Below are 27903 nucleotides of genomic sequence, written 5' to 3' on the forward strand. Positions count from 1 at the left end.
CAATAAAGTCTCACACGCGCAGTTCCGACGACCACCTCCCTTTAACTTTAGTCATGACGCCTAATGAGGTCAATGGTGTCTGTCACCCTGACATTGAAATGATAAGACAACCTCATGATGCCAATCGAAATTTTACTCTACAATGTTAAGGGTAAACTGATCTTAACTTGTCGCATTTTTATCTCCACCTCTTAGGCAAACTGTATGTAAAAGGCAGAACTACAATGTAATTTACAATCATGTGATCGACCTCATATAAGTTAATTACCAAAAGACAACTGTAATAAAATAAAACGATAGATAAAACAATCGTGAAATGAATTATTGGTCATGACCATTAATTCATTTTCGCGATGGTTTCAATTAATTTGTCTAAAATTGGGGTCGTATGGTCACCCATTCATATCTTTCAACATGTCGAACAATATAAGTAGTATCTTGTATCAAACAAACTTCATTAAAAATGGCAGACTTTGTCCCTTTAAATTTGGCACATTGCTTGAATCATTTTCGCCTTTAAGGTCGGAATTTCATCAGCTCCCACATTTTGACAACATGTGGAAAGACGGAACACAGAACAAAATCAAGTTTGTCGTCTGACGATTTTATTGTTATTCAAGTACCCTCTGAGCTGGTGTAACATTACACAAACACGAGAAGAAAAAAATGACAGTGATTCATGTCGTAAATGTACGCAGAGTTACCTTGCAAGTACCAGTACATATGTGTTCAGAAGTGCACTATCGACAATAAAAAAGTGCACCTCTACACAGCCCCTGTCTTGAGTAAATGAAAAAGCAGTGAATCACGTACAGTGGAAACATAAGTTTAAGGTAGAACGCGCATCGGGAACAAATATTCAGAGCCCCAAATTTTTCACAAACTTTTCTGATCTACCGCTCGTGGGAGCTCATTCTTGGATGATTAGTTTTTTGAAAATAGAACATTAAATTTCCCTCATAGAGTTACCAAAGGTATGGCGCCATTTTGAAATCCAAATGCCAGTAAATGTTTGGTAATTTGTTTCTGTAGTTCCAAAATTTGCATGAAGTCCCTTGATTATTATTCTTGATTTTGGAATGAAAATGGTTGAAATTTTCTTTGGGGAATGTTTGAGCAAAAGGTAAAGAATTTCAGTTTCGTGACGCGTACTACCGTACGGTAGAACGCGCCTCGGGGACAGATATTCAGACTCTCAAACTTTCACAATTCTTTTCTGATATACCACTTGTGGGGGTTCATTTTAAAGCTCTAGGTGTAAGAAAATCTTTCACCGGCTTAGTTTTTTGAAATTCGAAAATATATTTCCCCATAGAGTTAACACAGGGATGGTGGCCATTTTGAATTTTAAATATCGGTAAATCTTGGATTATTTGTTTCATTAGTACCAAACTTTGCACTGTGACCCCCGATTTTTACTCTTGATTTTGAAGAGAATGGTTAAAAGATTGCATAAGGTAAGTTTGAGTAAAAGTTTAAGTCTTTCACTTTCGATGCGCATACTACCTTAAATCTTCGTTTACAATTGACTTGTTTCTGTTCAGTACGATCTATGAAACTACGCAATAAAACGAAAGTACAAAGCGAGGTAGTAGTAATGAGATTAACTATAGATAGGCGGTGATTAAAAATTGAAATAAATGTCTCGGTATCAAAATCTAGAAACACAGAGTTATCTAAACTTTTGAAAAAAAAAGTGTACATTTCGCCCAACTATCAACACTTCAGGACTCATACGTGCATTGAAAACACCTCATACATATTGAACTCGTGTAACAAAATAAAACTGTATCATCCTAAAAACATAACTAATCAAACTTTGTTTTGACTTATCTTGATACCTGAAGGCGTGATTTCACCTTTTCGTTACCAAGAAAGCCAACGTCGATAAAAATAATTATCTGCGCCTACTTTGAATTACTGCATAGGTTGCATGTCATAAATGTTCTATTCTTAAGTCGTAAGATGTTTTTGTTTGTTTGTTTATTTGGTAAAAATGGTAAAAAAGAAACTGTAGCGAGGTTGATGCTACAATAGCGGTCCAGTGAGAGTAACATAATGATTTTTTGTGATCAATATAGGCATAATGGACGTGTCGGAAGCTTTTGAACCGTTTCAGGTCCGAGAACTCCATGCCGACAGTAGTAAACTTATAGCTGGCCAGATTAATGTACTCACAGCCTGTATCTTATTTTTATTCTCTTTACCTTTCACGTTAGCGGTCCTCACCAAAAAAAGAAATTCGAACGACCAAGCACTGATGTGGAGACCAAAACCGATTGCTAAATCTGATTTACAGCTTGAATGGAGGAAAAACTGTATCTCATGAAACAGCGCCACCACCACATTAGGTAATTTGATCTACACTCCACTGTCCAGAGTAACACAACCTGTGACAGTTTTAGTGCATTCTTTTCAAGAAAATCAAAATTGAAAACACTCTAGTCACCGAGTGATAATCAATCCATATCATTGTTACTGTTGAAGTAGAGTGCGTCTAGAGAACAGTTTCTTTTCAGACACTCACAATTTTAAGAAACTTTTCTGATCTACTAGCTGCTTGCGTGAACTTACTTTGGAGTCTGCTGAGTCAGTGAAGTTGTCATAGTCTTGTTTTTGTAAAAATCTAAAATTATTTCTGTCGCCATACAGTTTACTTAAGGTATAATGTTCCTTATCAACAATAATGGGTAAAGGTTAGACAATTTGTTTCTCTCATCCCAAACAGCGAACTCCTGTTTTAAAGGGAGGGGATTGTCCCGTCTACGGCTGTGCACATGGGACTCATACAACGGGTATGTTGCCATGCACAACATAGCCCAACACACCTTGTGCATTCCAAAAATTTTAAAATGGCGACTGTGACCGAAACTGGTGATCTCAGCAGAAGCAGCTTCATATAAGCTAAGGGACGCCATAAAAGTATATTCGGCAAAGTCTTGCAGTGAATCTTCAAAACCGGTGAACTACGCATACGCATCAAGCGCTGAATTTGCTTCATATTTGCTCGACATCCATCGTCAAATTCTGGGAAGAAGCAATGCTCATTGACGAGGAATTTGCGGAGCCGCAGACGGGAGACCCTTCCCCTCCCTTCAATTTTTGATAATGAAAGCTGATGGTTAGAAACTTCCCGAGGAAAGTTTTAAACAAGAGTTTGAATCCCTCTGTTTCAAGGCTTGTGCTAACTAACGCAGTAAATGCGAACCGTTCTCATGTTTGAAAGGTTCTCGGTTCAATTCAGGTCTAAAAGTATACTCTATAGGCGTGAACATCCAGAAAAAACAAAAGCAATCCTATGGTGGTCCAATTTAGAGTTTTAATAATCTGAGGGCTTGTCTAGGTGGCTTTAATTAACTCCAAAAGTATATAATTGGTCACAGTAAAACTTGCCTGAATATACTTATAACATCACCCGTTTGGATTTCTAACATGAAATATGTTATAAGACGTTATGGTTACTTGATACATGAAATATTCCCTTGACCTGTGGGTTACATTACGATAGTACAGCAAATTATATTTGTACCTGGCAACATTTTGATTGAATTTTGCATCTAAAAAGTTAAATATCATCATAATAAATCGATTACATACGGCACGGTTCCAATACGGTTATAAGCTTATATCATTTATGTACAAAAGGACTTCATTGCATATAACTGCATAATGGCTTTAAATATATGTACAGACGAGAGTAATGATAATTCAAATTCAAAAACACAAGATTCATTCTATACTGACTAGAACCACGCAGCATATATAGATAAACGTTTTTATAGTGGTACGATAGTTGCCAATCATTGAAGTACCCATTGAAGTGCAATGATTGTTAAAGCCTCAATATTTGTAACTTTTGACAATTTTTTCCATTTTTTTTTTTCTGTTTGTGAATACAGTTTCTTGTCTTTCTCCCAAAATCATCTTTAAAATGCCAGGACAGGGTATACAGCTAGTCGATACGGTCTGTGTAAAGTTCAGTATTACCGCCACAGGACAATTCATCTGTCGACTGCAGCACTGGACACCTGTCCTCGTCAAGGCACTGTGGTTGCAATGCTAATACTCTGAATTTCGATGTTCTTAACCCTTTGAGCGCCATAGTCAATTTTCGTTGCCTTCACAAAATATTTTCAGTCGATTTTTTTCGGATTTTTGCTAAAATTTTGATAAAAAACTGTAGCCATTGAAATATGATGTCCATTTGATCCAAAATTATCAAAAAAATTACAGAAAAATTAATGAAAATTGGTAAAAATGTTGCAGTAAAATTTTGGTGGGAAAAATAACAGAACTCTAAGGGTTAAAGAAAAATTGCAGCTTTTGTCTCATTAAGGTAGAATGCGCCTCAGGAACAGATATTCGGATTCTCAAACTCTTACAACGCATTTTTGGTCGACCAATTTTAAGGGCTTATTTTGAAGCCATTGGAAATTTCATTTCCCCATAGAGTTACCACAGGGGTGGCAGCCATTTTGAATTTCAAGTGTCAATAAGTATTGGGTGCTTTTTTCCCTAGTACCAAATTTTGCACGGTGACCCGTAATTTTTGTTCTTGATTTCTAGAGGGAATGGTTTAAAGTTTCCCTGAGGAAAGTTTTGGTGAAAGATTAAGTCATTCGATTTTGAGGCGCATACTACCTTAAATGCCAGTTCCCACACGTATTGTCCGAAAGTGATTGTATTTGTACAATTTTAATATTGTCAGCATCACAGTCATAATTTATATCAGCCTCTCCAAAATAGTGGCTTTCGTCAGTGTCTATAGTTGATTTAGTATTGGCTATAATATCATCTGTCTTTTTTTGGTAAAAGTGACTTCTGAAATTCACACCATAACGATTCGTCCGAACTTCCTGGCGTTGAAAATGTACATCGCCTCGGTGAACAGAATTCGTCTTCCCGATGTTTTCCAGTGCACTGTACGTTCAGTCTGAATAGCGATGCCCAGCCTTTGGGCTGGTAACAAGGGGCGCAGTGCCACTAGAAGTCCGATATCGCGGAGGTAGAGTTGCCATGTGTACCCGACTGAAGTGGCCGTTTATGACCTGCAGCCGCACTTCTCGACGATGAAGTTCTCAAATTTCGTAAGGGAGAGCGATCCATCGTCATTGATGTAAAGAACAACCAGTGGTTTCGTTTTCGTCGGTCCGCAGCCATTGCTCTGTGGTTACAAGAGAAAATGAACAAGCTTGAAACATTGCTTATTAACATTTACTAGAGTGACCGTGAAGAAACAAGAAATTGCCTGGTCGATTTCAGTAGATACGTATAATGTAACATTCTATACTGTGCTAAAATAGGCATTGAACAATAACAAACACTTAACTTTGTAAGACTCTGTCTTCTGGACATGCAACAACCTGTGTTCACGGAAGACGGGACTTCTCATGGTCATTTGTGACAGCATACCTCAACAATCGATAGGAGTGAGTCCACAACCGACAGACATCTGGTTCTCAGGACAGTTTTCTCCGACAAAACTTTCAGACAAAGTAACAAAAACTGGTAATAACACCCACCTGTTCTTCAGCCGTTTCTCCTGCTACAAGAGAAGCACCGTGTCGCAAGTACGCCTGCTTTGGATCATAATTTGCACTGGGCACGTTTGACGGACTGCAACTGCTAGTACATAACAACGTGTGGAATCCCTTTGGTAACAGAATTTGTTGGTCCAAACCAAGTTCTGAAATCAATAATATCAATATAAAGGGGTTTTGTGGAATTGGAAGAGTTGGCGAAAACGGACGAGATATTTGAGATGCGGGGAATCAATGTATTTGTGCAAAATGCGTAATGGATTAGCCTAGTATTCAAATGCCAAAATTATATCAATGAGCATTGTTTCGTTTATGCAAATAATTATTTTTCAATATGGAATATTCATGTATCTTGTATTGTATAGTTAGTATCAACACACTGACGGTTGGTATAGGAAAGAGAGCAAACTATACTATGAAACAGAAAATTAAAATTCGGATATAGAACCATGCCTTTCAACAAAATCACTGAGTCGATAAATGATAAATAAATAACTCTTTGATCAGTATTTGGCGCTACTTCCATGAAAAGGCCGGGGTTCTTTCACGACCAGTGACTGCAATTTATGGAACAAGAATGGAACTTATACGCAGTAATGCTCATAATCATCGTATTGTGACGTGTAATGTGACGTGTCGTACAGTTTTCTGTAACCGCATGTGTAAAGATCAACAGTGTGTCGTCATCGAGCTATCAGAATTTGTTTTCAGTAAGCTGTCATCCGACTTTCATGATGTCATCAAACTTTGCTGTGACGTCACTAAAAATTCCTGCGTTTGTGCAACCCACAACATTACCTTTGAAAGACACATAAAGAGGCGATGCGCAACATCTCGCGGAGTTCTCGCAACTCACGGCTTTGATAGAGCTTTTCCTCTTTTCCGGCTTTGCCGATCGTCTGCCCCGAAACCGCCCGGAAAAATGCAGGGCGCTCTCAGATGTAACTACGTCAAGTATTGGATAGAAATTCTCGTACATCTCTGAGACTGTCGGAGGTTCTGAGGTGGGCAGAATAAAAGGACGTTTTTGATTAGGGAATATTTAATATTCTTGGTTTAAACAAAATGGAAAAAAACCCCAAAGAGCTGATGTCTATACAAGTTAAAGCAACAGTAGCCCTAACTTTTATAACGTTTTCAGTAATTGTTTTACAAGACAAGTGTATTTTCAGGCTACTTCTTATTGCTGAAATTCTACCTTGAAGGGTCTTAACCTGGCAAGTTGCAAAGAAAATGAATTGTGCAGAATATAATTTCAAGGTTAACCCTTTAGGTGATATAGTCAATTTTTGTTGCCGTTCTAAAATATAACCCACCCTTTTTTCATCATAGTTTCCAAAAATCTTGATTAAAACTGTAGCCCTGAAAAACGATGTCTATCTGATTCAGAATTACCCAAAAATTACAGAAAAATTCATAAAAACTGGTCAAATGTTGCACTAAAATTTTGATTGGAAAATTACAGTACTCAAAGGGTTAATACTTTGTATTTTGCACGACCGGAATTGCAGTATTTTGGACCATGGGTTATTTATACCGGGACTCGATAACGGAAGTGTACATTTTTACTAAAATTTCCCTTATATTTTAGCATATCAAAAGTTTTACATTCGAATGTCAGATGTAACTTTTTTCTTGGCACAAGTATTTTGAATAGACGGTTTTATTTCAAGCAATTATCCGGCCTTAAATTTAGATTTTGAACACATTTCAGAGAGAACTTGAAGAAAAAGAAAATGAACCTTTTTCTAGAATGAAAATATTATTTCACTATACAGATATTGTCTTTTAAATTAGTCGTTGATTTTGTTTGGTCTTTTTGATCTTACCATATTCAGTGGCGTTAGAGTTGTCTGCACAGCCATCCAGACTTGCCTCGACTCTTTCAACGAACTTCGCGTCTGCGTCGTTCATGAACATAGGCGAAACTCTAATTTCCACGCCGTCGTTTCTGCCTGGCGACTCTGCCCATTTTCGGGCGGCGTCGAGGATCGAGAACTGTAGCCATCCCTCGAAGTTCACCGGAACAACTCTGGTTTCGATGTGTTTTCTGCGAAGAGTCGTGGTGTTGTGCTTGACTCGGTATCGCAGCTGGTAGACGGTCACCAGAACTTCGGCCGGCTCATCGGCGGTTGTCTGTTCAGGCCCATATCCGACGACCTCTCCGCCATCAGGGGTCGCAATCGTGTAGTCTTCAAGTTCCGTACCTTGGGCGTCATCTACGTCAAACTTCAAGTCCTCGACCTCTCCGTTCTGGTCGGTTCTTGTCGGTTCGGGGCTTAGCGGCGGCTGCTCCACCACTGGGGCTATCGACGGGTAGGAAGCCCGTTTGTGCACCTTCAGCTTGGCCGACACGATGTCATACCGATCCGGAGAATACCGAGAGAAATCAAAGTACATCCTCAGAGAAGAGGAGTTTTTCCATGTCACTGAATCGACATATCGCTTTGGTTCACCTATGAGATGTGAAGTGAAAACGCATACGAGATGGTAAGATTGCTCTATTTGAGTTAAAGCGCAGTGGTCGTCGCGCTGCGCATCCTCCTGATGGGGTCCCCCTCTGTTGTAAACAAATCCAAGAACGCCGCACATGTTACGGGTTGATTGTAATGTTTGCGATATTGCCGCTTGTTAAAATGGCGGCTGATCTGTCACAAGCATACCAACTAACCAAGTGTAACACGCAATAAAAGGTCAATTAATCTAAGTTAAATATCTGCTGAATATTGAACAATAATTGCACGCTGGATTGAGATCACATTTGCTCATGATTTTCTTGAATCAGTTGAATGGGGCTCGGCTACTGTTATCGCTCGAGCCATAGAGCTAGACGTATGCATCTACGCATGTATACGCCAACAGACTATCAACGACCGGGCTCTAGTTTTCGACATCGCTAGCAAGGACGAGAGCTTTCATTTCAAGAGGCCCGACAGGAGTACAACAAGTTGTACAAAGACAACAACTCAAACTACAGAAATCTACAGCTCGCAGAGCAATGCCCGCTGCAGCAAGAAGCATCTCTGCATCTGTTCCGTTCCGTGGTCTGTATGAACGTCCGTGTCAAACCGGGTATATGGCGCGCTACACTCGGCTGTGGAGAATCCAACTCAACTACAACAAAGTTTACCCCGTTTTGGGGTGCAAACGAGAATTCTGAGTACAGGTATCAAGTCAAGCGAAGGACCTTTCATAGGTCTTTTTGTTATGTGGGGGTTATCTCACTTGAAAGAGGATTCAGACCTACCCGGCAATCACGAGGTACAACAACGAAGTTTGCCCAGCACCGGTTGGATCACTGCCATGACCGTGCACAGGCCCGGGGCACAGGATCTCTCGATACGTCTATGCACGGTGTAGCCATGCAATTTTCCTGCCAAATGCCGCGAAAACCCGCTCGTTTTGTCTATTTTCCTGACATTTACTATTTCTTACCACGTAATACTAGGAGAAGTAAGACATGGTGATCAACAGTTGGTTGTGGGCCAAGTCGTCGCGGGCCGGCCGGTACGTTGTGGGACCGGATTCTCTATATCCGTGTACGTCAACGCGGTGACCGTCTCCCAACAACATCTCCCGTGTCCTGCTCAGGCTAGCCGATCATGGTCTTGAGTGTAATTTTTGTGTTAGGCATTGTGCTTGTTGCTGGTCTACATATATAGGCAATGTTGATCATTTTAGTTATGTATTTTCACTGTACTGTACATAGCATTGTGTATAACCAGCGTGATCGCGCACGATCAAAGCTTTTGTTCACTGTGTCTGTGTACAGTGAACTCAGCGACATAATGTGCTGAGTGTAGTGTCCCAATGTTCGTAGCTCTACACGAGTTTATACCACTGAAGTTCGTTTCCGATCTAATATTTTACTATTGCATGATGTTGAGTCTTACAAAGGCCTTAACAAAGTGGGGGACTGCTCCCATCTCACTCCTATTGAAGTTGAGAAGACTTATGTTTACAAAAATTTATGTTTATCAACAAAAAAAAAAAACCACGCACGCGCGGCGCGACGACCACTGCGCTTTAACGTTCTACAAAATGAAAAATACCGCAATTATACGGTGTCGCTCAAATTTGATCAGAATTGGTATATACCAGTATGGGTACCAAAGATCAACAATAAATGTTGTTTCTATCTGTTCAGTGCAGGAAAATTCTACGTTGATGTTATGACAATGATTTCTGCACAGTACAACCAGAAAAACAACAAGAAATATTTAAACCAGAAAAACAAGAATGACAAAAGTAATAAGGTCCGAAACTTTAGGTACTGGAGGTCAACTTTAGCAACATGCATAGCAGAAAGGCAGCTAGCCCCCCTTAGTTTGACCATAGACGGTCTTCCTCCCCTCTAGTGACGGTCTTCCTCCCCTCTACTGTCTATGGTTTGAGCAGGTCTGTTAATATGTAACAGTTCATAAACAATGACAGGAAATGGCTCAAGTCAGTGGAGTAAGCCTGTTTCAAGCCTGTTTCAGAATTTCGCTTTTTCTTACCTCATTTGCACATTTTTGACACTGACGTGTTCATTTGAACAAATTCACATCTCAACCCCTACATCTACCTGTACACCAAATACTGAGACGGTAGCTTAGGCGCTATGGGAGCCTTTGTGTGTGACGGACATACATCCGCACATACCCACAAATATACAGACACAGACGCCACTCAGACTCATCATATAAGCTCTTTTTGGTATTTATATATAAAACCAAATATGAGCTAAAAATGGTAAATAATTTCATGTACACCACCAATAAATCGAAAATATCCATCTAAACAGTCATCAGACATATTTGTCGTGAAAGTTTGAAATTGTTGAGTGTTTTTGTTATGTTTTCATTAGCTGAATATTGTGCATGCTATAATTTGATGTAATAAATAGGATTGTAAACTTGTGTGAACGTCATCGAAAACTAGGATTTTGTATCCACGCATGCATGACCTTGGAGAATTAGCCAATGACGTTCATGTTTATTCTAACTTTGATACAAAGTTCTGTGCTGCCTTTCCCGCCGTTTTGGGAAATGAAAGCGAGCTTTTCCACGTTTTGTTGTTCTTCGAATGTCTATGTAATGTGAGGAGTTCAGGATCCTCTCTTCAGTGATTTCAATAAATAGTTACGTGTTTATGGTTAACTATTTCGAGTCCAGCTGTCTTCTGACGTCCGATATAAAAGAACCTCCCCCACAATGTTAAACACGATCTTCGGTATCAGTAAGTGTTCGGCGGTAGCTTATGGATGCCCAACCAGAAGCGCTTTCATAGCTTACAACGTTAACTAATGCCAATATCATATTATGCAAAATTACGCCGCCAATGTACATGTTGTTTTACATCAATCCGAAAGTTGAGGGTCGTCTTTTTCATTCTTTCTTTTTTGTAATAATCTTACACACTCGCGTAACATCAATAATCTGTAAGCTTCTCTGGACAGCAACAAGTACAGATGTACAGAATTGAAACTTGCCGGTCGCTCTGACAAAGTCGGCCATTCTCATGAATTTCGTTTGATACGAGACACTATTTATATTGTTTGACATGATGAAAAATACTGAATGAATAGGTGACCATGCATACATTCGACCCCGGTTTTAGACACGATACATGAAACCAACGCGAGAATCGAAAGAATAAACGGTCATGACCATTTATTCTTTCTGGCGATGGTTTCATTCAATTTGTCTAAAACCGGAGTCGAATATATGCATGGTCACCTATTCATTCAGTATCTTATCAACATGTCACAATATAAGTAGTATCTCGTATCAAACAAAATTTATGAAAAATGGCCGACTTTGTCCCTTTAATAAGTAAGGTACTATACGCCTCATGGATGGATATTCGGACTCTCAAATTTTTAAAAAGTTTTATGCTCCCACTTTTATGGGCTCATTTTTAAGCTCTTGGCATGAGTATAAACTTTGCAACATATTATTTTTGTGAAAATCGTAAATTTCAAGTAATTTGTTTCCATAGCACCGAAATTTGCACGGTGACTCCCAACTTTGTTCTCATGATTTACAAAGCGAATGTTTGCAACTCTCCTTGTGGCAAATTTGGGCTGAAGTCTACGCCTTTCGAGGTGACTGCTACCTTGAACGTTGCATATTTCATCATGAACAAAGATTCAAGCTACAAGTAACTTAAATGCAGTTCCATTTGTTTTGCTCCTTGTTAACATCAGATCTAGTGCCCAAATCCTCAACTTCGCTCGGTAAGGGGACGGGGACCCTCCCTCGAAACCACTGTTACGCCGACCTACCCAAGCCATCCGGACCGGAAAATGCCGAATCATGCCCAAATATCCCGTGTTCTGCGTCCTGTGTTATAGTCGACAACTGAATTTTAGCCCAGACCAGAATTCATTTGCTGACAATAACATATTGCATATTGTATGTACAATGCATCGCGTATTGGCGGGCAAGACCTTGAATTTCAAAAATGGGAAAATTTTCTCTAAAAAATTAAGTTAATTGTTCCATATTGACTTGGTGTCTTTCTAAAAAACTATGAAAGCGTGAAAAAATGTTAGAACGTACATGAAGCTGCGATAACTCGGGCGGATATCACGGTGTCAACTTGCTCCGTTTCCGTCTCGCTGCCCTCGTGTTCCTGGGCCTCGTTCAGCGTCTTTTGTAAGATCTCTTTTATCTTGTCCTGCTGGTCATCCGGTAACCAGGCCTTCCTGTTGCCTTCGCGGGTGCTGCCCTGAGGCCTGTTGGCAAGGCCAAGAACCTGGTCTCGTATCAAACTGAGCCGCTCCATCTTGAGCCTGAAATGAAGCATACCTTGTTAGGGACCGTCTCAGAAGTTGTCGCATAAGTTCAAGAGAGGAAATTCCTTCGTTTAAATCAATAACCCCCCTCCCCTTGAACAAAGGTCAAAAATGTGAAATGTTGATGTCTGCAGACGCTTGGTAAATTTAAAAAATGAATCTTTATAATTTAATGAATGATTTTTAAGGATATAGTGTTACTATTGGTAAATTGTGTTAAGGATTAAACACAACTGCATAACACAAACGAGTTGGAAACACTGTAAAATTTGTCGGTACGAGTGTCCATTGTTTATTTTTACACACAACGTCAAAATACTATTGCATGATCACATATAAATCTGCGAAAGTGAAGTTCACTTATTGAATCGAGGTAAAACCCCCTCCCTCCCCTCCTTACACGAGCGAATTTCGCTTTTTGAATTTATGCACCTATTTCAGACAGATCCTGAGCTGGCAAACATGAGAAACCGAAACGACCCGAGTTTGGCCGGGGACAACCAGACCCCGGCTCCAAAGTCAACATGTATAAGTCAAATTTTGACACACGTGTCGCTCCGTCCTCTCTCGTGGCGTGGCAATTAAGAAAGATCATGTTACAGCAATATGTCGAAGAAGTTTTATCATATTTTGGAAAATACCAACGATTTTTATTGTATTCAGAGCTCCTGCTGTACATCCATGTCTGCACTATGAAAAATATATTTCTTGACATAAATTTGCGTAATGTGAAAACGACCAAAATTAATGACCCGTAAGGCATTGACTTTCAACATTATTTGGTAGGGGCGTTCATCGCTTTGCTGAAACGCACCTTCTACTAAACCAAACTTTTGGAATTTAGAGACTGTATCTACACTAGCCGGTATTTTGTGTCACTTGCAATTTCATGTGAACAAAGCAAAATAACACCCATGTTTGATATACTGCTAAACCGGTACCAGACGTAAAAATATTCACAGGGGCGGCACATTTCCGTTTACTTCCTTCTACTATGCCAGACTCCCCCCCCCCCCCCCCGTAACCTTCTCCCAGACGTGTATGCATTATTTCATTAACAAGCTCTTGGGGTGCAGCTTCATTGATAATCCTTCGAAATAAGGACAAAAAAATTATACAATTTCCTGTCGATTAGTACTTTGGCCTCGCATTGCTCGCTGGTATTTATGCGCGCCCCCAACGACAAAAATCTAGATAGGGTGTCAGAGTCCCGTTCCATCTGGAAAGTTTGACCACAATCTTTTAGGTTTACAAAAAGATATCGATAGGAGGGCTGTCATAACTTTTGTTGATAAGTGACGGTTTTAACAATAAATTTGACTTTCAAATGCCAGAGAGATGTTGAACATCGCTTTCCCTTTCTTGGTTCCGTACGTATGCTGTTTTCTGTATTTGATGGGCACGCGACTTGCCTCAAGGTGAAGGATATCTGGTGAGATGTCAAGTTTTCTGACTGATGTCAACTGCCATGAACTGTACAGCTCAATTAAGAACTATTGGTTGTGGGAGCGGCGCTTAAAACAAGACTGCTTCGACAAATTCAAAAAAACCTTGCTTGATGTGTGTATACTTCCTTTGCTTGATATGGGACTACATTCTGTTATTTTATTACAAAATTCATGACCGACTGGCTTCGTGATGCAAAGAGTACGAGGCTGACTTAAATATAGACGGCAGGAGCGAGACTTCTACTGTCTACGATTTAAGACGCGAGGATAATGCATAAAAGACCCTTGTGAATAGTTTTAGTTTTGTATTTCTGACCTGAGGTTTCATATCACCAATGATGACTCTGATGTCTTTCAAATCAACGACGCGTTTCCAGTTCTATTGCGTCAGTGTGACGTATATACCCTGGTTAGGGTGATCGTTATTGTAATAATGCACGTACACATGGCAGCGTAAAATCGGACCGTCCGTCGGAACAGTGATCATGTTCGTCTACTGCGATTACAATGCATGGATTAAAAAATGTGTTTTCGTGGACCACAACGTTTAATTTCTCTCTCTCTCTCTGCCTCTGTCTCCTTCTGTCCCTCTCTCTGTGTGTCCCCTCTCTGTCCCTCTGTGTCATCTGTGCTCTCTCTCTCTCTCTCTCTCTCTCTCTCTCTCTCTCTCTCTCTCTCTCTCTCTCTCTCTCTCGTTCGTTCAGAAGTTCGATGAACGCAAATTATGTCATCTTAAGTTTCCACAAAAGAGTACACGCCGGTCATTAGCCATACCCATTTACCGGGTTTACATGATAATGATTTGTTTTCCTTATTTGGTGAAGGGAATTTTAAAGTCACCTAGGTTTGCTCTAGACGATCAGTCTTGGGGTTGAAGGTTTGTTTATTCATCTGAAAAATTGCTCCTCTATGTAAATTATCCCAATTTAGATTGTCGGTGTCTAGTAAAATCAATTGCTGCATAGGTGATCCTAGGCGACATCAACGGTATCGAGTTAACTTTCCCAAGTCTTGGTACAACATGCTTTGCCTCGATATGCCCACCCGGCGAGAGTGATATGACGAAATTCCAGGCTATTAATGAAGCGGGCATGTATGAAACTGAAGAAAGTATGCAAAAACCGCTTGTTAATTTTGCACCCATGGAATTCGTCCAATATTTAGTGTTTGTACAAGACCGACCGTGAGAAAATTGAATTATAGTCGCGGTTAGCATGCAAGGCTGTAGGTATACATCGTTGGAGAGCACGTGATGACGCTTTCGTTTATATGCTCATGACATGAGCAATTCCGTTTTCAAATACATGTATTGAACAAATCGTGGTATTTTTTGAAACTCAGTGTGTATTTATCGGTGTGAGGAATGTCCCAACACTTGAGATAACGCCATCTGTTGTTGCACGATTTGGCCCTTCTCATAATTATCACAATGCGGTCAAACGCATCAAGATTTATGAGAGCGCGGTCAAACGAGGAATTTGACCGGACACTGAGGTTGCTGACCGCCGCCGCGTCAGAAGGCAAACTGAAATCAGGTCGATGTGAGTTTTTGTGTAACGGTAGAATACCAGCTCGCTTGTATGCATTGCCGATGCATCACATAGGAAAATGATGATGATGATGATGGTGGTGGTGGTGGTGGTGGTAATAATGATGATGATGATGATGATGATGGTGATGATGAAGTTGTTGTTGATACTGATGATGGTGTTATTGTTGGTGGTGGTTGTGATGATGATGATGATGATGATGATGATGATGATGATGATGATGATGATGATGATGATGACTGTTGAAGATGAAAGTTGCTCTTTCTTTACCGTGTGAAGGAGTTTTTTGAATAAAATTCTATTTCCTTGGCCGTGTAGCCTACGCTAAACATTAGAGGCTTGTTTGTTGGCCCTACACCCCCACTGACATTCTCAGAAAACATCAGACAATAAAGATCTATTTCCTTTTAACCCTGGGTGTTATTTTTGCCTAGCCTAGAATTCTATTCGTCCGCTTGCCTCTGTACCTCCGGCCCAATACCGGTGGGTCGGAGGTACAGAGGCAAGCGGACGAATAGAATTCTAGGCTAATTTCTGCCGGGCGCGAGAAATACAGACGATCAACTAAAATTCAGAGAAATCGAAGATAACAGAGTTTTAAAAGGGGCAAACGAGTATCGATAACACCGATCTAAAGTAGGACGCGCTTTGAAAGTGAAAGGACTTCAACTTTTACTGAAATAAAATTTTCAATGTAAACAAAAACTAAACTTTTGAAATTGTTTCTTACTCCAAGAGCTTCAAAGTGAGCCCTCGAAAGCCGTAGACCAGAAAAAGTATTGGAAAAAATTTGAGAGTCCAAATATCTGTGCCCGGGTCGAACTCTATCTTTGGTACAAATACGAAACATCTTTTTCAGACGCCGAGTTTTGATGAGGACGTCGACAGTGTCGGAACGGCTTGTATCTGTTTTTTGTTGTTGTTGTTTTTTTAGACGGTGTGTAGCTGTCTGGGTTTCAGAGTTATCGAGCCCATGGTAAGCACGGTGTGTAAGGTATCCCGAGAAAATATTGAATAGATTTTTCTTCGTCTTGAGATAATGGTCATATGAAAAAAAAAGACTGCCAATCGACGGATGATGTATACGGTCTGGCGAAACGCTCGATGGAGGGATGGCGGGGAGCCTGGCAAAATATTTGTCGTGTTGATGACGCACGAGTGGTTTGGTTCATTTGTACTAAAACAACCTAGATTATAGTCACCGAATGCTAAAGAACGATGCGAACTGATATCGCATTCTCGCGAGATCTTGCTTGCGAGATCGGTTGATATGCATTGCCATGACCCTCTATGGCCAATATACTAATAGTGCGTCCAATAAGGGAGCCTTCAGTAATTACAGGGGGTGGGCCGGGGCAATTTCGCGAACACCTGTACCGTAAAATGTGACCCTCCCCCTATCCTCCTGTCTAAATGTGACCCTCCCCCTTGTGCGACATTCTAAAACTTGACCCTCCCCCCCAATCACTGCGGTATTCTCGGAATAGTATCAGCCAAATTACATAACAATTGGTTCAATTGTTATGTTAGGGACAAATTACAGAGGGGAGGGCTGGTGTTTTTGGAGGGACAGTCGCAATTTATCACGCAAGAATTTTTGAAGAGATATGGTATTTCATACAGTTTAGGGAGGGTCACCATATTTTGTGTAACTATAACAAGGCAAGATGTGGCTGATTTAGTGCTTCACCCAAAAATATCAAATCATAATACATGGAGTCTATCAGGCAAATTATTGACAATTTACCCCCAAAAAACATGCTATATCTGTATTTTATATATGTTTGATAATGGATTTAAATGTACTTTGCTTGAATAGGGAAGTAAAATGTGCATTTGTGTACAAGAAATTGATTTCTGAATTTCATCTAAAAAGTTGGTTCACTATCCATGGTGTTTATGATGAAATTATGAATAGTTTTTTCCAATACAAAAATAGGTAAATCTTTGCATTGTGTACTCTGATTATTGATATTAATTTTCTTGATTAGACTAGAGTGGTTACAAGTCCATGGTTGTGCAAGAAATTTGATTTTGGAATCTCACCAAAATGTCGATTCACTATGCACGGGGGTCTATGATGAAACTATGAATAATTTTTTTTCAGTACAAAATTAGATAAATCTGTGCATTTATGTATGCTTGATTATTCACATTATTGTTCTTGATAAGACTAGAGTGGTTACAGGTCCAAGGTTTTGCAAGAAATTTGATTTTGGAATCTCACCAAAATGTCAATGTCAAAATGTCAATGCATGACGGTCTATAAGTGTGTGCCTATTTTGTTGGTGATTTCCTATTCCGGAAATATCACACGGACAATCAAAGTTTTGGCCATAATATCAGCTTCTGTCAAAAGTGACCCTCCCCCCAAGATAGGTTTATAAAAAGTGACCCTCCCTCAAATTCCCCCGGCCCACCCCCCTGTAATTACTGAAGGCTCCCTAAGCGGACGGAAAAGTACGCGTTGAAGGTGCTCGCGGGCCTAGGGTGCATATTTGGCGCTCAGAGTTGTTAGGAAACAGAAAAAGCAAATAAATAAAATATAGAAAGAAGACATAAATTCAGGGGCAGTTACCGTCTAATGTTTCCCGATCGGACATGTCAAGGCAATGCATGTACGGTAGATTCGTTCTTGATGCGTCACTGTTACTATGGCTTTCGAAGTTACATGTGGCCAACATTTTGGCAATTTCTGGTCGATTTCATGATCGAAAATAAGAAAAGCATGATCATTCATTTGGCTCATGTGGCTGTGCCAGCATTCGCTATAAGTAAGCGGAATACCTTTCAGCTTAGACGTGCGACTGTATGACCGCGTTTCTCAATGGTGGCACCTTGCGGTGAGCGGAAGAACAAGTCATCTTTTGTACTATTACTAACATTGATGAAGTAACCTGTGCTTTTCGTTTAAGTTGCTGGCCACCAAGGTAGAACCTGGTAATCATTCGAATACGTCCAATTATATCCTGATAATTAGCCAATCGCGGGTGGATACTCACTGCCGTGCTTGGTGGATATAATGAACTAGGGAAACCCTGTGTTGTCGCCGCTCCGACGGATGGCAGGATGCGTACGTGATAGCGATGGCACAGTCGGTCATATCTCTGAACTTTTTCGGCAGACATAGTCAGTCGTTGACAGTAATATGATATGTGATGTGTCTGGCTTCAACTCCGTCATCGCTCGCTTTCCCCCCGCCGTAAACAAGTTTCGTGTCCTACGTGTGTGTTTTCCCCGCAAATTAGGTTATAGCTAGACACCACGGAGCGTTGACATCGATATGATAGATATTGTACTTTCAAATGTATGTCTATATGAACCACAGTCTAAGGGACGGCCCATTAGATCTTGGGAGGGGGTGGTCAAAAACAGAAGAAAAAAAATTTTCAGAGCAAAAGTTAGGAAGAAAAAATCTTCAAACTAGTTTGCAAATAAAAAAATAAATAAGAAGACAAATGCGTAAAAAAAAATCTGCAAAAGTCTTTAAAATCTTGAATTTTTCTAGATTTTACCGACAGGCAGAAACTTCCTGTATTTTTTAGTATATCCTCCCGGCACATTTTTAATTTTAATTTATTCATTTAGAGTGACTATATCCCTTATACTGGAAGTTGTGATTATCTTATCTTTTCAGGACTTTTGTATTCTGATCACTTGAAAATTATAAAATTATAGAGCCTGCTTTCTACTTGTTTCCTGCGTACAAACCAAGCAGGTACACCAGGTAAAACATTGAAACTATGCTATGGTTGTCAAGACAGAAAGTTGTATTTGCCTTTTAAGATCAAGGTAAACAGATGCAGGCCACATCAGGTTCATTTTTTTCACAGCATTTTATTGCAATGATGAATGCAAGAATGGGTGAACAAGTAGAAACACGTCAATAATGATAAATATCAAATCATTATGTATTATTTTGCTTTTAAAAAGGCATTTTCAATTCTTGTTTCTCAAAAAACAGCCTCAAAAAACAACAGCAACACATTTTTAACATTCAACAATACACTATGTAGAATGCCATCTATCCAACAATTCCCAACGCAAAAACACACAAAAGGGTTGAACTTTGAAAATTTCTCGATAGCAAATACTGAATAAATCTGCATGAATAATCGTTTGTGTGTAGCAAATGCTGAATGACAATTATCTGAAGAATTTTTCCACCACAAAAAGAGCATGATTTAAACAAATCTTAAGGGACTTATGTAGCAAATTTCAAAGAAATTGGACAAGCCCTTTCAGAGAATACAGATTTTTTGACCATGAATGGCATAAACTGCCCTAAACAGACAAATATTGAAATTTCATTACATCTATACACATCCAATCAATTTTGACATGCTGCTACAGAGAAATAGATGTTTTGATCAAAAAAGGGCAACAATTGCTCTAAAAACACAAATATGCAAATTTCACTATATTTTGCAAACAGCTTCTCAGCTTGTCAAAATCAATTGTAAATCGTGAGATATGCATGTTTGGTGGGGTGAATGTAGGCATTTCACCAAGCAGTAGAAAGGGAAGCCAGGAAACCAAAATAGTCAATTTTCAAAACTATAGGAAGCTACTGAGGAGCAAGAAGACCATGTTTCAGAGGAAGATGTGTAATCTGAAAAAAATGCTCCCCAAGTGCCACCAAATAACACCATTTTAATCTCTATTTTTCAAAAGCTCCAACGGCAGGAGGGGGGGACACCCCCCTCCTGACCTCCCCCCGCAAAAATACTCCCCAAGTGCCACCAAATAACACCATTTTAATCTCTATTTTTCAAAAGCTCCAACAGCAGGAGGGGGGACACCCCCCTCCTGACCTCCCCCCCCCGTGACCGCTTGCGCGGCCGCTTGTGGTGCTTCGCACCACATCTTTGCCCTCTTTATCTTCAGACAGCGACGCACTAAAAAAAATACCGCAATTATACGGTGTCGCTCAAATTTGATCAGAATTGGTACATACCAGTATGGGTACCAAAGATCAACAATAAATGTTGTTTCTATCTGTTCAGTGCAGGAAAATTCTACGTTGATGTTATGACAATGATTTCTGCACAGTACAACCAGAAAAACAACAAGAAATATTTAAACCAGAAAAACAAGAATGACAAAAGTAATTAAGGTCTGAAACTTTAGGTACTAGAGGTCAACTTTAGCAACATGCATAGCAGAAAGGCACTGAGCTAGCCCCCCTTAGTTTGACCATAGACGGTCTTCCTCCCCTCTACTGACGGTCTTCCTCCCCACTACTGTCTATGGTTTGAGCAGGTCTGTTAATATGTAACAGTTCATAAACAATGACAGGAAATGACTCAGTCAGTGGAGTAAGATTGTTTCAAGCCTGTTTCAGAATTTCGCTTTTTCTTACCTCATTTGCACATTTTTGACACTGATGTGTTCATTTGAACAAATTCACATCTCAACCCCTACATCTACCTGTACACCAAATACTGAGACGGTAGCTCCGGCGGTATGGGAGCCTTTGTGTGTGACGGACATACATCCGCACATACCCACAAATATACAGACATACAGACGCCACTTAGACTCATCATATAAGCTCTTTTTGGTATTTATATATAAAACCAAATATGAGCTAAAAATTATAAATCTGAAAATTTACTCTGAAAAAAAATTTGCACAGCTAATCTCAATTGGAAAAAAAATATTAGAAATTTACAATAGTAAAAAAAAATATTTTTTCACAATTTCATTGTGACCACCCCCCTCCCAGGTCTAATGGTCCATCCCTAATACAACACACCAACCCACCCAGTGAGAGAGACATCCTCGCACAAACAAACACAACAGACCGTTTACATAACAACTGAATATATATTGACAGACATGAGAAAACCTGGTCAGGCCAAAATTAGACCGTGGACAGTGTGTCTATGATTAGACTGACATGGTTGGAATACACAAATAAAAGCTTATTTTTATTTTGTTTCGAATGATAAACGGCGCAAATGATCTTATATGACGTAAGTGCCACGCAATTACGTAAAAGCTGGGTTGCGCGTAGTCAACAATAGCATCTAAGAGGAGTGGTCAAAAAATGGGGAAAAACCTCGACATGAGTGGCGTCCTGGGAAAAGTGTGTAAATTTGGAATAAAATAGTATGTATGCGAATCAGAAAATATAGCTAAAAGTTTAGAGCGTGAAAAAGTATGTGCATCTCGACAACCCTACTATTTCCCTCCCAAGATGTATTGGTCCATCCCTCAGTGAATCACAAGTTCGTGTCCTAAATACTCACGCACGCTGATAAAAATATGAGAGATTATAGAGCTCCGTTTCATAAGTGTGATTAATCGCGCAGGTTGACGCAGACCCGACTTGTAACATACGACTTGGAGCTATGTTATCCATTTTCTTCAGTTTTTCGACAGATTTCCGAGGAAAAGTTTTAAAAAAGGTTCGCGAGGGCGGGAGGGGGAGTTATTCTCCGACTGCAAGTGGTTACAACAAACTCTTAATCATTTACTTTTATTTAAAAAAGCACTTTATTTTTTATATTATGCAAAGAAAAGACCGCTATCACGAACTATAAATCCCCAGTGGCAACATGTAAGGTGATGGACAGGTGATGAATGTTCGTAACATCTTTCATCCATAGTTGCCATTCGTAAAACAAACACGGACACTATAGCCAGCCATCTTTGTATATGAATTGTCAAATAAGGTAACGCCCTTGCCCCGTTTTTTTTTGCACTTTTTCACAAAAAAACGAAGGACACTGTGGAGCACAAAATTGGTCTGTATCAATACTTTTGACTCACAGGAATTAACTTCAAATTTCTACAATCACTGACAGCATTGGTAAAATAAACCTACAATCTGTATAAGGCGCGAACGCGAAATCATATATTTGTTTATAAAATTTGAAATCATTCAAATATTTTTTACCGTTTCAACTGTTTCCCTCCCTGTAGTGTTCACTGTGAGTGTAGTGATAATTAAACGGAGACATTGTGTGTTATTATAAAATAGCTGGTTTTTGTCTTGCTGACGGAGAGAGAAATACGCCAGCAAAACGTTGACTAGACAAAGACACACAATATGCCTTTAAAGAACCTCTGAACAGTGTGTACTTGTACTATAAATGATGCCGGTTTTTGGCTGTGGTCTTGGGCAAAATCATCACGTGTCATCGCTTTACGATAGATTGTACATTCACTTCTTCTGGATTAACCTTTTTTGAACTGTAACTGCAAAATAATAAGTCCTTCGCACATGTTTCATCAATTCGTCCAAAGAAATAAAACGATGCTGTTTCTCGACTGTCTATGATTCGGCTTACCTGTTGTGACTTGAATGCCGCTTTGGCGAGGCGTGCGGAGTTTCCGAATTCGCTGCGTCGTCGCCCTCGGCCGCATTTGCCTCCGTAGAGCGTGATCGCGTGTCGGACACGTTTGCAGGGGGTCGCTGTAAAATCTGCAATACACTCAGTCGTGACTGTGAATCAGCTGTCATAGTATGGGAAGCCACCAATGAACCCAACAATAATAGGTACACGTGGAAAAGCATTTTTCTGTTGGTAAAGAAAAATTTGGAACCGTGAAGTTTTTAGAACCTAAAGTCAAGTATACAAGATATTGACGGGCGTCCTGTTGTAGGTGCTTGTTGAGAATGAGTTGACGAACGAACTGTGCAGGATTGAAGATACTGCCAGTGTGACGATCAAGACAATACTACCTACATAAGTATTTGTGCATTTCTATTTAAAGGCTGGAAAACGTCAACCGGACGTGACCACTTTGCCGGGCTTAATTCGAAAAACAGCTCGGGTAACAGCGTTCTTTGACGTCTCCCTGGCTACCGTCTGCATAGAATGTCTGCCTTCGTGCCTTAAATCACTTTTTCGGGGCGGCTTCTGTCGGGCATCTTCAGAAACAATTAACCGCAGCCCTGAACTATGCATGGTGGTAGCCGCTGAGGTCTCCATTTGAAGGCATCAACAGGGACCAATTAACCTCATGAAAGTTGATGCAAAACAAACCAATGAGTGGCATACCACATCGTGTTGAACGTATCAAGGCATCTGTGCTAGTCGGTGAAAAATATTATAAAGCCCATAAGCTTATATTACATTATATACTTGTATATTTGAACCCGATATCAGCCTGCGTGTGGTAACTTATGAGAGTAAAGTTGTTTGCATTAAAGCATACTCACCCACTGTAATACTCACAGGGCTGATAAACAAGAACTGCCAGAAGCTGTTCGACCCTCTTTGACACTTCTTGGAAGGCCCTCCAGACAGTCAGAATTCCCGGTTACACTTGGTATAGTGCGTCAGAGAAAAAAATACAAGAAGCTATAGAATGAAAACATGCATTACGATCTATAATTCATGGATATTTACGTTTTGCGCCCACTGATGACTACTTGTGTGGACGTCTCCTCTGGAAACCAGCCAACTCCGCTTCCTTGTCATGGAAATCCACTTTTCCTGGGGATGGACGTCACGTGATTAAACGCTTGAAACGTACAAGCAATAATAGCATGTTTACAAATCACGTATACAGACTTTCATTTATAAAACTCCGTTATTCGCCGGAAAACAAATCACCCGTACAAAATGAAGCATCTTTCTTTACATTTACCAAAATCACGGATTATTTCATGAGCGGAATTGAGTATTCAAAACTTGTAAACATTGCGTCAGCATCTATCGCCTGACATGATTACGATGTAAGTGAATTTCCGCTTACATCGATTTGCAGATGACTTTGATGCCCTCTTGGGTGTAAAGTCGCAAGCCACGCGTGATCTCATTGATATGGCTAGTGTGATACATATGGCGAAAATTGTACGGAGATCTTTACATTTTTCAAATTTCTCAAAAGTGTTATGTGCAATATAGCTGAATGTTACAATATTACAAATTACTCATAAAAACAAGTGTATAACTTTAAGAGACAAGCAGATGAGGTTACATTTGCAGACTAAACCGACCCTACTTCAGCATCCACTTATCGCAAATTAGTTCCAAACGTGTTAATAGATAATGAAATCAATAAGTCATGTGATTATTTCACTTAAATGCCAAGAAACGGTGATGTTCTATTCGTGATGATAGTTTCGAAAGACACGACGCGTGATCAAAGATATAATGGTGAACGAAATTTACTTATTTTCATTCACCTCTTTGGAAACTGGAAGTTAATTCGATGCTTGATTCAAGGTAACCTTGAACGACACAGTAACCCATTTTCCAGTGGAGAGGGTTGTTGTTTGCTTATTGAATGGACAGGTTGTTTGCCCCGGTGTTTTTAAAATCATGAAAGTAAGATTTGACGGAAGTATTACATGACGTACATATACGTAATGTTGATCAGTGTGGCTGGTGTCTGTGTAGAGCACTCTGTCTTTCGACAGTGTATGCGCATTAATTGAAGTTTAATAGTGTTACCCCATGAAGAACTGCTTGGCACGATAATTAGTGAACTTTAAGCTTAGATTGTTATTCTTGTCCTTTTATCTAATGGTTCTACCTGACAGAACACTTTCAGTTGCAAGATCCCATCGTGCGTTGACGTCACATGGCATGCGGCATGTTTTTTTTCAAAACTATACGTGACAGCAACCAATACTGAAATTTGTCTATTGGGTTCAAGTTTCAGTTTTACTGCATAGATAACCCATGCAAGTCTGCAGTCTGCGAAAATTAAGTTAAATGACAGAGTTTCTAGAAATGATTGTTGAGCACACTCATGAATCAACGTAAAGAAAATGGAACAGAGATAAAATATGAGGATGTTTTGCTACCCAAACAAGAAGTCGTCTGCACTCTTGTGGTACACTCACCACGCCGAGGTCATACACGCACGATGTCTAATGATTAAGGTAGTATACGCCTCGAAAGTAAAGGGCTTACACTTTTGCTCAAACCATAGACCCTCGAGTTTTCTCGAGGGTCTATGCTCAAACTTTCCTCAGTGAAACTTTCTGCCATTCTCTTACAAAATCAAATAAAAATCGGGCGTCACCGTGCATTTTTTTTGTAAATAGAGAAACAAATGATCTAACATTTGCCAAAATTCAAAATGGCCGCCATCCCTGTGTTAACTCTATGGGGAAATTAAATTTTTCGATTTTGAAAAAACTAAGATGGTACAAAGTTTTGGTACACCAAGAGCTTTAAAATGAGCCCTAACAAGTGGTAGATCAGAAAGGAATTGTGAAAGTTTTGGAATCCAACTATCTGCTCGAGGCGCATTCTACCTAAAGTCTTTGCATCGTTTACACGCAAACGGGGTATGTCTCACTCCCGTAAACGCCCGATAATATAGCACAGCAGATTGTCAACACTTCGCAGATGCTTTGCCGTTCACTGCGATCCTACGCTGGCTATATCTAGAGAATTCAGTGCTGCCAAACCGAGGGTGCAGACTCCGATGATTTGTCGCCTTCATAAACCTATCGGTCATGGCAGGTCACTGGGTTGAGTAACCGTGAATAAATCCCGAAACAAAGTGTACTAAAGAACTCATCAGGGTCTATATATCAGCGTTGAGGAGGTGTCCAGTTTGCCTGCTGCCGTATCATGTTATTGAATAACGGCTGACCAGCCTGAACATAAACAGGTGTCTGTCTAGGATTTCAGTGATGCGCCCGAGACATCATCCCCGTACCCGGACCCGGTGTCTATTTTTGGCGCTTGCATTTGGCGAAACGTACTTTTGACCTCTCGGCTAGGTTGATATCAGTAGCTAATTGGTTTATTACATGTTTGTTGCGACCGGATATATGTTGTTTGCTTACGTGGCGAAGTTGAACGATGAGAGGTTGATATAGATAGAGTACGGGCAATTTATCTATTACAGTAGTCGATCACAACACATGTACAGTCGTGGACTGACGGTACGTCAACAAAGCAAAACGAAACAGTAAATCTATTGATATGAAACGAATCTGATTATGCTTGAGAGAAGTTAAAATGCCATCAGAGCCTAAGTAACTCGGCCATTTGGCGTCTGTTCAGTGATTTGGTAACATTTTTCAACAACATCCCGAAGCAACAAGTTGAAATGTTTTACAATGCAATCTCGTCGTGTCTAAACTGATTGTACGTTTAGCTATGGCATCGGTAGGCCTATATCTGATCGTACTGATTGAAAAGGTGAAGCACTGTTTGCGATTTACAACTGACTTTTCGTGAGGATATGAACTCCTGTGCCAAAATGTAATCACCCGCGATGTTGATCTTAAATAATTGACACTTCAAGATATTTTACCGTGACAGCAGCAGCAACTTTTGACTTTTGATGGCTATTTTAACATATTAGCCTACATAAACCAAAATACATATTCTTATTGTCCTTCTTAATGTTGAAAAACGAAGTGCAAACGTCGCCAAAACATGAACTGCGTTCGGCATGTCATGTTGTTGTTGACAGGTGAATTCAAGTCCGGACTGAAATTCAGATCATGTCTGACGAACATACAGACGGGGTCGACTTGTTGAACTTGAGGTATTGCGACACGATTTGACTAAGAAACTATATTTAAAAGACAGAATAAAAACACTGAAAGGCACATCAAAAGTTACAGCTAAACGTTTAAGAAGCGGATCGGAAAGCTACAAAGCTACAGCGATGCATTAATTTGAAAATACTGTTAAGGGGAGGGGGTTGTCCCGTCTGCGGTTGCGCAATTTTTTTTGTTGATAAACAATATCTCCTTCCAGGTATTTGGCGATGTATGTCGAGCAAATGTGAAGCAAATTCAGCATTTGATGCATGTTCGCCACTTTCGAAGTTTTCATTGCAAGACTTTCCAAACAAACTTTGACTGCATCCGCTAATGTATATGAAGCTGCTTCTGTCGCTGTCGCCAGTTTCAGTATAGCCGTTATTTTCAAAATTTGGATGATGCACAAGGCATGCATGAAGGGATATGCTGTGCATAGCAACATACCCTTTGAATGGGTCCAGTACGCACAGCCGAAGTGTATGCAAACTCGGAAAAGTACGTTTTCCGAAGAAAAAACAAGTGTCTATGGTCGACTGTTGATTAAGTTTGAAACTCACTCGATCCGACAAAGCGCCACTACAAATACTATTTGGCATTGCTGGTCTCGTTATAGGGTGCCATTGTTAAGCAATCGTATTAGGTGCACCTCTCCTAAAATGATTGTCAATGAATATATGCCTTGAAGGTTCCTATGAACAAACCTTCTGATTCGATATTTTTAATTCTATACCTACCGGGAGTTATTTTCGATCCGTTGTACCAATGACGTATATCCTGATTTTGAAACCCCTTAATTCTGACCAGTTTAGACCTCAAGACAATTATAAAACGCCCCAGCCGCCAGGTATACAACTTTACGTACTGAATACGATTAATGACCTTACGTAATACGTCGCGGAAAAATTGATTGTCAATCCAGGTTATATTTACACCATCGTCCATTTCAAAATCCGCAAATTTTATATCTCATGCGCGCTGTATAATCGAACTGATAGAACCAATAGAAATAACTTTACCAAATATTTCACTTGGATGTCGTCCACCAACGCAGATCAACCGGATCAACGTTATCATAGGCTGGCGTGTGAGATATCCATTTCATCGTGTG

At 39.9% G+C, this 27903-nt stretch overlaps 2 protein-coding genes across 6 annotated transcripts in view; one reads left to right on the forward strand and one right to left on the reverse strand.

Moving 5' to 3' along the window:
- LOC139140176 (kinesin-like protein KIF28P) overlaps positions 1 to 4984 on the forward strand; it is a 46702-nt gene extending 41718 nt beyond the window's left edge. Inside the window, exon 25 of one of the 2 annotated variants that reach the window (XM_070709242.1) lies at positions 4816 to 4984. In XM_070709242.1, the coding sequence (XP_070565343.1) occupies positions 4816 to 4818 (3 nt within the window). In that variant the 3' untranslated portion in view covers positions 4819 to 4984. Of the gene's footprint in view, positions 1 to 2238; positions 2355 to 4815 lie in introns of those variants that run through there. The other variant, XM_070709240.1, reaches the window with a different exon arrangement.
- LOC139140178 (bone morphogenetic protein 4-like) lies at positions 584 to 27592 on the reverse strand. Of its 4 annotated transcripts, none has more exons than XM_070709245.1 (8): positions 27530 to 27592; positions 23509 to 23598; positions 22618 to 22848; positions 12086 to 12318; positions 7370 to 7996; positions 6339 to 6539; positions 5523 to 5686; positions 584 to 5164 (listed from the first exon to the last, which is right to left on the reverse strand). In XM_070709245.1, exons 3-8 carry the CDS (start codon positions 22842 to 22844, stop codon positions 5042 to 5044), a joined length of 1575 nt encoding a protein of 524 aa, XP_070565346.1. In that variant the 5' UTR covers positions 22845 to 22848; positions 23509 to 23598; positions 27530 to 27592; the 3' UTR covers positions 584 to 5041. The 4 variants fall into 4 exon arrangements, with proteins under 4 accessions (XP_070565346.1, XP_070565344.1, XP_070565345.1 ...); XM_070709243.1 differs by having other exon boundaries at positions 23493 to 23598; positions 27530 to 27591; XM_070709244.1 differs by lacking the exon at positions 27530 to 27592 and having other exon boundaries at positions 23509 to 23621.
- Between the last annotated feature and the right edge of the window lie 311 nt (positions 27593 to 27903).

The sequence above is a fragment of the Ptychodera flava genome, chromosome 9 (genome assembly GCF_041260155.1).
Source record: "Ptychodera flava strain L36383 chromosome 9, AS_Pfla_20210202, whole genome shotgun sequence".
Lineage (NCBI taxonomy): Eukaryota > Metazoa > Hemichordata > Enteropneusta > Ptychoderidae > Ptychodera > Ptychodera flava.